General features: G+C 40.1%; 1 protein-coding gene across 11 annotated transcripts in view; it reads left to right on the top strand.

Annotated features, from left to right (window-relative positions):
* The window catches only part of SYNE1 (spectrin repeat containing nuclear envelope protein 1), a 293499-nt gene extending 279531 nt beyond the window's left edge, over positions 1-13968 (top strand). For 10 of the 11 annotated variants that reach the window (XM_060272764.1, XM_060272762.1, XM_060272760.1 and 7 more), the window contains 3 exons: positions 891-983; positions 4545-4603; positions 12925-13968. In XM_060272764.1, the coding sequence (XP_060128747.1) occupies positions 891-983; positions 4545-4603; positions 12925-13174 (402 nt within the window). In that variant the 3' untranslated portion in view covers positions 13175-13968. The remainder of the gene's footprint in view (positions 1-890; positions 984-4544; positions 4604-12924) is intronic. The other variant, XM_060272763.1, reaches the window with a different exon arrangement.
* The last annotated feature ends 1072 nt before the right edge of the window (positions 13969-15040 follow it).

Raw genomic sequence — 15040 nt, 5'->3', positions numbered from 1 at the left:
TCCCTCTTGTTAGCCTTTAGCTCTTCCCCCCCCAAAAAAGGCACGATCTGCTTTTCGCCCCTGGGCAATCTGGCTCCAGGGACCATGCATTCGCTCCATAAGATGCACAGACATTTCCTCTCACTTTTTAGGAGGAAAAAAGTGCGTCGTATGGAGCGAAAAATATGGTGGTTAAAAAACAAAAGCCAAAACCTTGTTGCCAATGACCCATATCAGTGGTCCATCTGCAAATTACATCAACCCTAGAGACCCCTTTGTTTTTTTGATAGGGGACAGAATGTATTTTCCATCTCAAATATGTATTTGTTAAAAGTATATTTTGCTGCTTTGCTACGATCCAAATCTGACTCTTTTTTTGCAAAATACTGTATATTTTTTAAAAAAAATATAGCCACAGCACTTCTAGCCTGTAGCTGACAAATGAATAAAAATACTATACACCTGTCTTAGTACTGAAAGGGTGATTTGAATACTTACCATTGCAAGTAGTCCCTCTGTTATTCCCCCTTACTAAAAAAAAACATATACCACAGTGTACAAATAATATGATGAGTTTTCAGTCTGTCTAGTATATATCTCTGTAGGAAAAAAAATATCTGCAATTCAAGAGGGATTTTTTATTGTGTACACACCACCTATTACTTAAAAAAAAACCCACACACATTAAAGAGCAACTGTTTTCTCGGGCTTGACTTGGCCAGAAATAACAGTTCCCTGCCCAAGGCAAGGTAGAATACTTGTATGCTTGTCTTCATAAACTGTGTTGCATAACCTGTAGCAACTTCGTTTCAAATTGCGAGCAGTTGGCCTGCATTTTTTGTCCTTTTTTGTGAACCAAGTTTATATATAGTGTTTTCTCCCTTCTAATATCCACTGATTCTGAACCTTAGGATCTGTCCTCCTGGTCATCCGCTGATGAGCTGGACACTTCAGGATCCCTCAGTCCAGTATCAGGAAGGAGTACTCCAAGCAGACAGAGAACGGTAATGTCCCAACCTTCTGCTAGCTCTTGGGTAGAAGCTCCAGGTAGCTGTAGTCAGGTGACAGGTCCACACCACCTCCCTCCTCCTCATAGGCAAGAAAAAGGCACCAACCCAGAAGAGCTCTCCCTCCAACAAAACACTGCCTCCCTAAACTTTGCTGCATCTCCTTCCCTGCATGAAATCAGGATTATAAGATGCTATATATAGTAAAACCAGGACTCAAAGTGCGGTAGGTGCATCATGACATGTTACTCAAATATTTTAATTGTATATAGCCAAAGGCATTTACAATGGACAACAGAGAATAAAAGGAAACTTTAATCAAAATTCATACACGTGACCTGTAATAGTTTACAACATAAAAAGAAATTTACAACATTAAGACTTAAGATTGGAGTGCATTCACATAGGTAGAACAGAGCTTCTTGGATGCCAGCGCAAATTTGGCTACCTGGTGTGTAATATATAGATGTTTATCTGCTAGGAGTTCAGCTGTCACTTCCTGTGCAGATCAATCTGGAAGCCAATTAAGAATTGGCTATATAAATTTTCCTCTGGGCGTTGTATACAGGGGGCAAGTCAGCAGGTTGTGTGTGATGTCCTCTACCTGATTGCATCCATGTATACATTTGCAATCTGTATGGGACATTCCCCAGTACAGTGGTACCTCCGGTTACGAACAGGATCTGTTCCGGAGACCTGGCCGAATCCCAAAAATTCCGTAACCAGAGGACTGCTTCTGCGTGCACACACGCCGCTGCAGAGCGCTTCTGCGTATGCGCAAGCGGCAAACCCACTTCCGGGTTTGCCACAGCCATAACCTGAAGATTCCATAACCTGGAGGTTACGCAACACGAGGTACAACTGTATCTCCCCTCTAAATATGCTGAGGGCATCTGTTGAAATCTTAGTTCTACAAAGGCCCTGCATAGTTGTGGCAAGGTCAGAGTCTCAAGGTAATGAGGCCTTGAGTGATTGGCCTTAATTTGGGGGGTACTAAGTAGAGTAGCGAGCAGCAATGATGGATGCTTTGTCTTGGTTGGCATCCTCATCAAAAATCCAATTTCTAAGGTCACCCAATGAATACTGTAACATTGTAGGGCTACTTACAAAACACAACACAGAAGCTGCTAAGCTATCAGTATTAGTGATAAGATAATGTTGTAGGGAAGTCCCAGGGACTAAAGAAAACAATTTTATATTCATAAAATTCACCATACACATGTTCAGAGTGGAATTGCTCTTTTTGAGTGTGGACAACGACCAGCTTTGTCTTCCTTCTCCTTTGTAATAAAGGTCAAAGGGTGAGATCCGTCCTAGTTCAATTTATAATCCGCTCATGAACCAGGACTTCTCCTTGCTCTCTTCCTCCCTGGAACTCCCTGGAGACCCCCAAAATCTGCTTGAGTAAGAGGGTCAGGAACACTTTAGAGCAGATTTGGGGGGGGGGGCACACAGGGGGCTGGAGGAGACGGTAGAAACCAGAATTTACCGGTACGTTGTGCAAATGGATTTTCATTATGCAAGTGGGCAGATACCACTGGGTGTCCCTCAAAAGCCCAACCAAAATTATTCCAACTGTTGCTCTTTGTTTTGTGGTGGTGATGGCAATGAAAACTTGTTTCTTTGGTATGCTGCTGATTTCTTAGCAAACAGAGAAAGCAAGTTGTTGTTGTTTTTCCAACACAACACACTCCCTGGCTTGCTGAAGGAGGAAAAGCAATACCATTCCAGGCATGCATATGCCAAAGTTTTGTGTGAATAATAATTTGTTTTCTTTTATTCCTGATACTACCCACCAGACACGCCCTTCCACCTACTTACATTTTCCTTTTGTGCCACTGGAATATAATACAAAGCCAGTCTGTGAGCCACATAATGTGCTACTCTTCACTTTGAGTCCTGTAGGGAACTTGGTTTTCATTCTTTTTGTTCGTTTTAATTTAAGTATTATTCAGCTTTCCTTAGCTTTTAGAAAACTATCAATTTTCATTTGCTCTCTTATAAAAAAAATCTGAGTTCTGTCTTTATGAACCTTACGGCCTCTTAAAATTGATTTCACTACATTCACTAGTTTCGTTTAGATCCTAGTTTGAGAATGTAAAGGAACACTGGCTTTTCAAAGGGAAGATACACAAAAATCATGGCTTGTTTGTTTCCTGGGTCATTACTTTTTTATCTTTCAACATTTCAAAAATATAAGTTATATATATCATGGTTAGCTTATGGATATGAGTAGAAATAGCAGCTTATCGCAGCAAGTAGACAATCACTAAACAATGGTTAGAAATGCAACAGGCACCATTTCAATGCCTTAAATCTGTATTTCTCACTTCAAACAGAGCACTGTTTGGTTGATTGATAAACTTTTTTTTTCTTTTTATCATCACCTTCTCTGGGGTACAGTATGATACAGATGATTTCTCTAAGGTATATTTTTTAAATTAGCTTTAACTTTTTCAAATAGAAAAGAAAATTTGAGATATTTTTTGTAAGGCCTGGATTTATATTCCAAATAGATAATCTTCACCAAAACAAATTTGAACTAATAACAAATATATAGGGTTGGATCCAGAGCTGCATTCAGTGGAATTCCACTAGCACTGGAGGAAGTGGGCGGTGCAGTGATTTTCTCCAGTTTTTCCTCCCTTCACAGCCTCTATTGTCCCCTGTAAAGCTGTCACAGAGCTGAGGTGCCTCCACTTCCATTCACACAGACAGGTCTGGATCCAACCCATATACCTTTCTATTGCTGCTATAATGATTAACCAGTAACACATAAGAAGAGACTAAGACTGTGGGGAGGGTCTACACTTTATGACAAATCACGTGGAGGTCAGCTGAAATGATTTCCCTGTGAGTTTCTGCAGCCAAAAGCATTGCAAGTAGCACAGGGCATACCATGCAGTTTGCCCACATCACATATCTCACCTTCACACTACTTGCCAGTAACTCTTTGAAATTCTTGCTGGAGCCTGGTAGTATAGAGAGTCCATCTCATGTAGCTGATTTGTGCTGCTTGTTGTGCTAGTAGCAACGTCTACATGACTGGGTTAACTTTAGTCTGGCCCCAAAATGTTTTAACAATGAAAAGCCAAATGATGTTAGTGTGATACTGAAAGCAGAGTTACTGACTCTAAAGTTAACTGATGCAAAACAAGGAAACATTTTCTTAAAATAATAATAGTTATTATTAAAAACAAAATATATATTTTTGAAGCATCAGCAAACAAAAGTGTAACTTTTGAATAGATATGAATTAATACAGCAAATTGTTTGAGGCATTTAACCATAGGTTTCTTTTTTTAATACACTGCACTTACTTTCTTTGTATTGTTTTATTGACTACAGTGTCATTTTAAGTTCATGTTGTACGTTCAGTTTCATATTCAACTAGGAGCAGAAAAGAAAAGCCAGTTTCCTTGATTCATGGAAATTAGTAACTTCATTTGATTTTGTGTTTCCTTTGCTGCACTTTTTAATTTGTTTTTCATCAGTAGCTTGCCTTTATTTGCCTGGACTGAACATTCTTCTTTCTTTACCCCTGTTCATTGCAAACAGCCACGAGGCAAATGTAATGTCTCACAGCCTGGACCCTCTGTCAGCAGTCCACACAGCAGGTACCTTATTCTCCTGGTTTCTGCACTCTGATCTAGAACTTCAAGAGGATGATGGAAACTGTCCATGATATGTAAATGTGCACATTTAATCTGATAAAAAAGACATCAAGCAGCTTAAGTATAGGCTTTCTTCTACAAGTATCAAATTACACTAAGACAAAATATTGCACGACAAGCACTCAATAGTATTCTGCTTTTGCTTCCAATTAACTTCAACCTACATTTAAATTATTTAGATGCCTTTGATTAAATGGATGTATGCATTGCATCCATCATTTTACCACTAAGAAACTACAGTACTGGCAGATCCATGCTTAGGTACATGGCAAAGACTTTTATCATCCTCTTTGTTTCTAGATGTTAAGTTATGGCAGGTATTAGACCAATACAGTATAATCAGAATTCACAAAACCCGCAAATCTGAATAGAAAAAAATCCTCATAAGATTTGCCTCCTTTATTTTCAAGTTTGTAAAGTTTTGTTCAGTTTGCGGGTTTTCATATTTAATGACTCCAGGCACAATCCAAAACCTGAGATAATGCTGAAAATGAAGATTTGGCAGCAGCACATCTTTTTTTTCCTCCACTGTGAGACAACTTCCTTGCAGATGCAATATACTAACCTTAGTAAGGTGCTTGCAGATACAGGGCATTATGAGAGCAGCACACCCCATCTTTGTGCCAGCAGTAGAGAGTAGATTTAACAGCTGTAGCTTCCAGCTTTCACCTTGTGTCCAGCAACCTGTCTTCTCTGCAGCTAACAGTGCTTCTGCATTCTGTCATTGTCAGTGTGATATATTTGTGTATCTATACCGCAGATATATACATATGTGTGTGTGACCTTTTTACCAATCAACAATTCACTCTACCTTCTTGCCCCTTCCTCCTTTGTCTGGCCTGAAATAGAGCTCCAGAAAATGCACATTTACATTCTATGTCATTGTCCAATGTTGACATCTGTTGTTGTTTTTAATAACAGGAACCTGACAATGCAGATAGAGATTGAGAGAGAGAGAGATACAGAACTGAACATACCCTGAAAATGTAGCTCACACCAACAACAGTACTACTGTCTGCCACCCCTTGCAGTGAAACCAACTAAGTTAGGAAGGCTTGGGTCCCACTGATAAAATCCGCACCTAAATATCATGTTCCAATTCATTTCAGTGGGGCTGGTATGCTTAGCATTTCCTGGGTTGTACCTTATTTTATTTGGACCCCTTGAATTGAAAAGTATGGGAAGTGCGACAGAAATACATTTTATACAATACAGCAGCCAGTCAAACAAGCATAGAATAAATCAATTCTAAGATTAATCAAGGGCACTCAACGCTGGGTGATCATTCCTTCACAAACCACATTTTTCTCAGCAAAGCGCCATTGTGAAATGAATAGGAGGGGAGAAGGAATGCGAATGCTAATCCACTATCCACTTTTTGCCATGTGTCATTTATAGTCCCTTAAATTTTTACACCCATGCACAGCTTGTGCCTTTTGAATTGTGACAAGCATCAAGTGACTGAATGAGGAAATGTATTCAGTGCTCCACTAAAAGTGCCCATCCACTTTGAAGTGTCAAAATCAATTGGTTGAAACTCAAAAATATATTAGAGGAAGGTATTCTGGAAAACTGCTTGGCTCCTTTATGGAGCCCAGAATAATACAAAATAATTTAATACAAAATAACTCTAAATTTCAGCTATATAAAAGTAAAAATAAAAAAGACCTCATCATTAAATAAAAAATGTGTTGGTAGCTTCAATTAAAACAAAACAAAAATATGTCTCTGGGCTTTTTGGCTAGTCCAATTTTACCCACCCTCACATCTCAGTCTCGCCCTCATCAACAAAAATGAATTCAAATTCCTGAGGTCATGTGACACATGAAGTAGAACACATTTCAGAGTTTTCCAAAATTTTGCTTAAATGCATAAAATATCTGGGACTACTACTTAGTTGCCTGTTGTTGTTTTTTGTCAAGAAAGAAACTTAAGGAAAAAAAACCTATGTTTCCAATCCGTATGAGGCGGGACCTTGTTTTTCACACAAAGGAGGGAAAGACTGCTTACTGGGGGGGGGGGGACAAAGCATTGCTTTTTCTGATCAGTCTGTGAAATGAAGTTGCATTTGGGAAGGTGGTACCAGTAGGGCTTGCTGTGTACAACAATTTCCCTCTTCCCTCTTCTTCCACACACATACATGCACACGCCTCCTTGTTAGAACGTTCTGGCATTGAAAGAGCCAGCCACTGGCTCAGCATGCGCTTCACCACCACTTTGCAGCTTTAGAGCCTGCCTATGTTCTAACTGTGGCATCTATGCATCTTTCTCCAGCACTGTTTATTAACACATCTCTTAGCAGAACAACACAATAGACAATTTGTCATTCAGTCAAGCACGGAATACAAATGAGTTTTCTACTGAATAAGGAAGTTAATCAAGCATGGAAGCCAGACAGGTTGCAGTTGATGTGTAATGTGGTTTCGACTGATAAAGAAGTACAAGCTGTCACTGTGTTCTTTTAATAATCTGGCCTGCCTCTGATCTGAGTACCTTGTGTTTGATCTTGCACTGGATCAGCAATCCTTGGGAGACTAGACATATAAAAGGAGACCAAGGTATTTAACCCATAGAATTTTGCTGTTGCAAATTTAAAAGGGCAGTGGTTTTAAGTGCAAACTTGTCCGAAAGAAGCTGCATCAGACCAAAGGATAGGTACTGTCAAACTACGCATTACTTATGGTTCAGCCCTTCCTATGGACCCTGGCTTTCTCACATTGGTGTGTTTTGGGTGGTGCAAAACACCACTGTTGGCAGGGAGCAATGCATGTATGTGTTGCAGGGTCCAGTATAGCTCAGCAGGGTCCGGTATAGCTTATGGCTTCAATTCCATTACTAGCACTTCAGGTTAGGCAGCACTTAGATAATATATATATATATATATATATATATATATATATATATATATACACACACACACACACACACACACTCCAGGACATTGGGTTTTGTCAGGATAAAATCAAAATAAACAAATGAAATGTTGCATAAAGGAATGGATATTCTCCCCCATGTCATCAGTAATTAGCACAAAAATACCCCAATGATGTATATCAATATCCAAAACTATTCATGGGATTTGGTATTGCCAACAGTGACAGATGGAACTGCACACATATTAATAGATTTTTCCTGCCATAGCCAACAGTTGAGAGACCTTTTCAAGCAGAGCTGTATCACTGGATTGCAGCCATAGGCTTGAGTCAATATAGATATTTTATGAGATAAAATGTTAGAGATTAAAGTAATTGTGTCCTTTTCTCAGAAGTGTTTACCCTATAGGATCCCTAAAAGGTCTTGGCGCCAGTGATTCAGTCTGTAGTCTCAGAACCCATTAATCAAGTGCTACATTCTTCTACCTCACTTTTCATTCCCAATAATAATTTAGACTTGGAGATTCATCTTGGCTTTCACAGGAAAAAGCAAGGCAGTGGGTATATGATCAGAACAAATGTTTTGTGGTCGGAAATCATTTTTATGCACAATTGTTAGTTGTAGCTTTGTCCATGACTCCAAATTCCCTCGTTCAGCCATGTGCAACATGTGTCTCAATCTACTTCAGATGAAGAAACTACGATTGAGACCTTAGTGAAAGGCAAAATCAGCACAGCTATTACAAGTGGCATTGATTTAAAAAAACCTTTATAAAGTGTCAGATCAAGTGTTACTCCTACTGAACTGCACAATAATATTGCATATCCACTGAGTGAATGCAACATTTTGCAAAAAAGAAAGAAAAAAGAAACACAGCTTTGGTAGATTGCAAATATATGCAATTAACAAAGGTGTTCCATGATAGTTGCTGCCCAGCCCAGCATCTGCATATGAAGCTGCCTCATATTGAATCAGCCTGATCCCCTCCCCATCTTTCCTTTTCCTTATGTGATGGAACCCCTATTTGAGGACTTCCCTGGTTTTTTTCTGGCCCATGTAGGACCAGTCTGGATGGTTGGCCTTGGTTGGAGATTTGACATTTGATTCTGGGCTTCCACTGAAATGAGGCTGCATTTTAAGTTGTATTTTAATCCTGTTTTTAAGATGCATTTTAATCAATTGTTTTTATACTTGGTCTTGGCCGGGGAGGGCGGGATATATATTATTATTATTATTACACGGAGTCTGACTTATCCCCAAAGGCTTGTTTTGATCTCATGAGACTCACCTCTGCCAGCCCTATGATTTCAGTAACCACAGCTCAATAATAATCAATGAACCCATTAGTGTATAAATTCTTCTGGTTCCATATAAAAATATGCTAAAAATGGGCCTTTCGAAATGGGTTCCCTAGAAACTGGAAATATATGACCATCATTTTGATGCCTCTCTTACAGCATTAAAAAAACCTAGGATGTGCATAATGGTGCTCTCTTCCTAATAATTCCGGAGCACTCTTAGTAATTACAGTATTTCAGACATATAATTCCTTGTCCGTTGTATCTGGATGTAAATTGTACATGGTTATAATGGATGTGTAGGCTTCTCTTACAGAAATATCCATGGGGTAGTACTATCTATATGTGTAGGAAAGTAACTCTTATCTTAAAGGCAGCTTTAGCAACAGTGTTCCTTGCTCCTTCCACCAGTCCTTTTGTGGTGCATTAGAATCTGGCATGAGCCGATTTGTTTGTGTTGAGATTCGAGCTATATGACAGGAGTGAATAATGAGCAATCATCCTGATTTGCTTTCACAAAAAATATGTGGAAGGTATGCGGCATCATCACTGGTGCACTTTCCACTGTAATTTCCCAGCACTTTTCTTACTGCAAGAAGCCCAGGCGTGTGCGTTTGTTGTTGCTGAAAGCTGGCTAAATTGTGCAGGAGCACCAATTAGCCATTGGTATTTATCACGAATGGGATGCAGGTGGCACTGTGGGTTAAACCACTGAGCCTAGGGCTTGCCGATCAGAAGGTCGGTGGTTCGAATCCCTGCGACGGGGTTAGCTCCCTTTGCTCGGTCCCAGCTCCTGCCAACCTAGCAGTTCGAAAGCACGCCAAAGTGCAAGTAGATAAATAGGTACCGCTCCGGCGGGAAGGTAAATGGTGTTTCCGTGCGCTGCTCTGGTTCGCCAGAAGCGGCTTTGTCATGCTGGCCACATGACCCAGAAGCTGTATGCCGGCTCCCTCGGCCAATAACTCAAGATGAGCACCGCAACCCCAGAGCCGGTCACGACTGGAACCTAATGGTCAGGGGTCCCTTTACCTTTTACCTTTATTTATCACGAAGTGCCCACTTCACAATGGGTTATGGAGGTGCACCCATATTGCCCCGAGATCACATACTGACATCTACCCATATGTGTGAGAATTCCAGGAGAAAGTGCAACAACCCAGAAGTGTCCTCAAGTGTCCTGGAGTTTTACAGCTCTATTAATAAGTCTATGAAAAACATAAATGCCAGACAGTTTTTCAAGGGCTTTGTAAATCTCTGACCACATGAAATAAAGAAACAACATAAATAATTAATAGTGTCTAAATATCTAGGCTTTGTTCAGAACAAAAAAGCAAACATGCCCTGCCCGGGTTTTATAATCTAATATACACAACAAATAAAAACCGATAAAATGATTGAACAAAACAAAGAAGAAATTAAAGCCATAGTGCCTTTCCCAAAAAGGCTAGCTTAAACAAGTTAGTGACAATCATTAAAAAATTGAGAGAGAGAGAGAGAGAGAGATGGAAAAATAATCAGTTAACCAAGTGTAATCTGGCAATGAATCCCATAAATAAGATCAAAGGCTTTAAGATGCTTTTAAGTAGCTTGCCAAACCCCTGCACCCCAAAAAATGTGTTGCAGACAAGTAGGGACCCTTCAGAACAGCATGGAAGTTAACTCAGGGATTAAAACATTGGATTTCAACCACTGTACCTAGAACTGGAACATGAAAGTGTGTCTAGAAAGACAAGGAAGAAAAGCAGAACCCTGAGAGAGAAATAGACTGTGCTTTAAATAAAGCAATATCAAAAGCTGAATACAAATTAAAAGTAAGAACAGAATGCTAGTGCTGCTATTTGGACGAGAAGAAAATTAAGGAAAGCAGAGTAGTTTCTATTGCATGATAGATCAGGAAACAAAAGTTAATATAACAAAGGGGGGGGGTGAATAGAGCCAGGTAAAAATAGAGCCAGTATTAGAAAAAATACTGGAAAAGGTGATACAAATTTAAATTCAGATGAAAAAAGGCCAGTAGCTGAAGAAAGACCAATGTTTTAATAATATGCCATGTTTATTTTTGGGTAGGCTTATGAAGTTCTTTGAATTAGGACTCAGAAAGGAACTTTGAACATTCACAAAACCTTCCTCAAGGGAGAAACAAGCTTTTTAAGCTCCGAAATGCAATCCCAACTTAAATTAAGTTTTATCTAAAAAGTGTCAACAGGATTTTCAGCCTATGTAAAAATGGCTTGCATTTTTAATAACCTTTTTATTTTGCCCTTTCCCCAAGTGTCTCAGGTTGGCAAGCATGGGTTCTACTGTTTTGTCCTCTCAAATTTATGCAGTTTTAACCCTTTAAGATACATTAGACTAAGAGATCAGGTCAGACCCAAAATTCCTGCATTGCAGGGGGGTTGGACTAAATGACCCTCTGGGTCCCTTCCAACTCTACAATTCTATGAGTCTCATCACTACAGTAGAATTTGAACCCAGTTCTCTCCACTCTGCATCCTGAACAAATGCAGGAGCCACATCAACAGGGTATACCAGGCTTATCACAACCACAGAGAGGTGGGAGGACAAATTGTTTTGGAATAGACTTACTTCTCTCCCCCCCCCCCCCAAAAAAAGGAGAAATATTTCCTATTGCCTTCTTTTATAGACAAGGCTTAAGAGCAGCAGAATGCCAAGTGGTTCTAGAACTTAAGTATTTTGGAAGATGGTGTTATTGTTCCATGCTTGGGGGGGGGGGATAGACTGCAGATGGTAATTCCACAGTTTTTTGGCTAGTGGGAGAATCAGGATTGTGCTTCCTGATCTCATTTCCTCACTGCACCTCATACAGTTGGAGGTGATGTCCGCACATGGGGGCTGTTCTATGATTGCGCAATCAGAGCTATGACAGGTTATATGTGCATGCCCCTCCCTAGTGCAAATGCCACCTCCAGTATGTATACACTGTGCCAGCAGGCACAATTCTGGACACATACAGTGCACATAAGGCTGCGGAGTAAGTAAAAGCCATGTGAGAAAATAGTCACAGTTAGAGGCTATGCAGCCTAAGTATACCTAAGCCCATTAACTCCTCAAGCTGGCATTGCCAGATGCTCGAAGGCTGGGTCTAATTGAACTTTAATATAGAATGCTCTGATGCTGTTAAATGTGCCATATCGTTTCGATGCATTCATAATAGAAGGCTGCATACTTAATAACAGACTAAGCAGCTTTCCATCCTAGTTTCAGTGATGTGCCTGTAAATAATCTGCAACCTTTTGTTTTTGATCTTGGACCTCTTGTCAGCTCTCTCATCTCAAATAGTTAATCATTTATTAGCTTTGAACATTCAGGGCTCCATTGGTCTACTAAAAGTAGCCAACAGAACTTCCTGGTTTTCTTGAGGCTTTTGAAGGGTGGGAAGATATGTGCCCATAATTTGTCCAGTGACAACAAAAGACTTTCTCCCCACCCCTACCCTCATCACCCTTGCAATGTTAGCAACTGGAGATGCAGTTGCTTTGATTAATCACAAGGCAGAAGGGTGGATATTATTTCCTGGCTGAAATAAAAATAAAAATCCTTGTCAGGACAAGCAACAGTTCTTCCTGTTAATTTGTACTGCATTCTTTTTTCCAGGGTAGTAAATTATGCTCAAAGAGGAATGATACATCAGAAGTTCCACATTTGCTTTTAATTGCTGATTCAGTGCAAAATGAGCTACACTGTACTATGCAATCTAAAATCCTTCTAATTGGATATTGGCATACTTACTGTGCTCCTGACATGGGGGGAAAAATACTTGGGTTACACTCCTTAAGAAATATTGTTGATCAATAGCATAGATCATGATTGATATACCTGATGGGTGACTGATGTAGTGGTGTTACCATACATTTGGGAGAGAGGGTAGCATACTACTTTAAATAGTTATGTATGGGATTTCTAATACCCAAGTAGTCTTTTTGAGTAACTAGAAAATGTCCACTTTAATGTAAAATGCATTTGGAATCTCTAAATCATGAAAGTCTCATGGATATTTCAGGCAGCATATTGGCCTGGGTGTCATTTCACAGTAATGCATTGGTTTATTTCTGTATTGGATTGTCTCTTTAGGTGCACAAGAGATGGCTTAGATTCCTCCCATTCTGAGGTTCAGCCAGTTCGGCAGCGGCGGCAGCAGCAATGCTTCTTCCTCAGGGTCCTCCGAGCCGCTCTCCCACTTCAGCTCCTCTTGCTGTTCTTAATTGGTCTTGCCTGCCTGGTGCCAATGACAGAGGAAGACTATAGCTGCGCCCTCTCCAATAACTTTGCACGCTCCTTTCACCCCATGCTAAGATATACTAATGGCCCACCACCTTTATGAAGCAGTTGGAAAGACGACAGAGAAGCTTGTATCAATTGCAGGTACATCCACTGCAGAGTAGTTCTCCTGTGACCTCCTTGGACACATAAATAAGTCAACTTGGCACTAAGTTAAATATGTATCAGTACCAAAATGAGTCATGCACTATGTGAGTAGTATTGTTAAAAACTCACATCTCTGGCACTGAAAAAGCTATGAAATAAGTGATAAAATGGTTTTCCTTTTTTGCCAATATTCTGGACTTCTCAGTCACTTTTATAATTTGGGCCAGTGCCCTGTACTATGCATAGACAAGGACTTCAGTCTGAAAGAAGATATTTCCCATGTGCAGCTCATAAAGATCTATTACTCAAACTTTCATTATCTGCATTATTGGTATTTTACAAGTATACACACACTCATAGAATCATTAAAAACCAAACTGTGCTAAAGAGATTCTAGAGACTATTGTAACATAAATTTTAAGGATATCGCAAGGCCATGTATTATTTCCCCATTTTTTGTGGGGTTTTGGGTGGAGCATGATGTTCTAACCTTCGCTTTGGATGCACAAGCTGTAAATCAGAACAGCACTTTTTATAGTTAAAAAAAAGTAATGGATGTAATGAATAAATCATGGAAGGCTTTATGAACAAATCATGAATGTTAAGTATTAAAAAAGAAACATATTTATGTATGTACAGTTTGCTAAAACTAGTTTTGTTGTATTGATTTCTTGTTATAGAAAACCATGAAATTTTTGTCTATGTGCTTTTTAAAAATTATTTTGGAGCAATATATAAGCAAAATGTCAAGGCCAAATTTCTCAGTCTCTTTCTCTCACTCTCACTTTATTACACACACACACACACCAAATACATTATTAATGCCGTGGGAATCTATTTAGAAATATGCAGGGCAAGTACAGTTATGAATAGTTTTCCGGATATTCTGGTCTATAGGAAAAGTGTTCAATTAAAAGAATGGTGTAATTCATAAGGGCTATCTACATGAGTCCTGAGTGCTCACTGGAAGGACAGATCGTGAAGCTGAGGCTCCAATACTTTGGCCACCTCATGAGAAGAGAAGAATCCTTGGAAAAGACCTTGATGTTGGGAAAGATGGAGGGCACTAGGAGAAGGGGACGGCAGAGGATGAGATGGTTGGACAGTGTTCTCGAAGCTACAAACATGAGTCTGACCAAACTGCGGGAGGCGGTGGAAGACAGGAGTGCCTGGCGTGCTCTGGTCCATGAGGTCACGAAGAGTCGGACACGACTAAACAACAACAACATCTACATGAGGAAATACTTTCACAACTGTGTGATGCTCAATATATATCTATATGATTAAAGCCTGGTGTGCTCTGGTCCATGGGGTCACGAAGAGTCAGACACGACTAAACGACTAAACAACAACAACAATAATTAAAGCATCTAAAATGGACTATTAAATTGCAGAGCCAATTTGTGGCCTGAATTTCCTGGCAAGAACTACATGCCTCTCCTCCCAGTGGGGGTTAACTCTGGGAGCAGGGGAATTGGGCACCGGTTTCTGTGTGGCTGGGGGGGGGGGTAATTTCCTTCCTCAATGGTTGGTTGTGTCGGTTTCTAATGGACCACCTGTGGTTCCAGCCAAACACAGGTTGTCAGGGGATGGGGGTGGTGTGTTGTTGAGGCTTCAGGGTAGACTCAACTTTCTTGGAGAGTTCCACAGTCAGGGTGCTATCATTGAGACAGCCCTGCCTCAGAACACCATATTGACAGGATACAGAGCAGGGTCCCCCCTGCTGACCTCAGAGCATATCAATAAGTACCGAAGGATGTGCTCCTTTAAGTAAGTCATTTAAGGCTTTGTACATCAGTACCAGGGGTGTGGGTGGCGCTGT

The sequence above is a fragment of the Zootoca vivipara genome, chromosome 3 (genome assembly GCF_963506605.1).
Source record: "Zootoca vivipara chromosome 3, rZooViv1.1, whole genome shotgun sequence".
In the NCBI taxonomy this organism is placed as follows: domain Eukaryota; kingdom Metazoa; phylum Chordata; class Lepidosauria; order Squamata; family Lacertidae; genus Zootoca; species Zootoca vivipara.
This window is presented reverse-complemented; position numbering and strand designations above follow the sequence as displayed.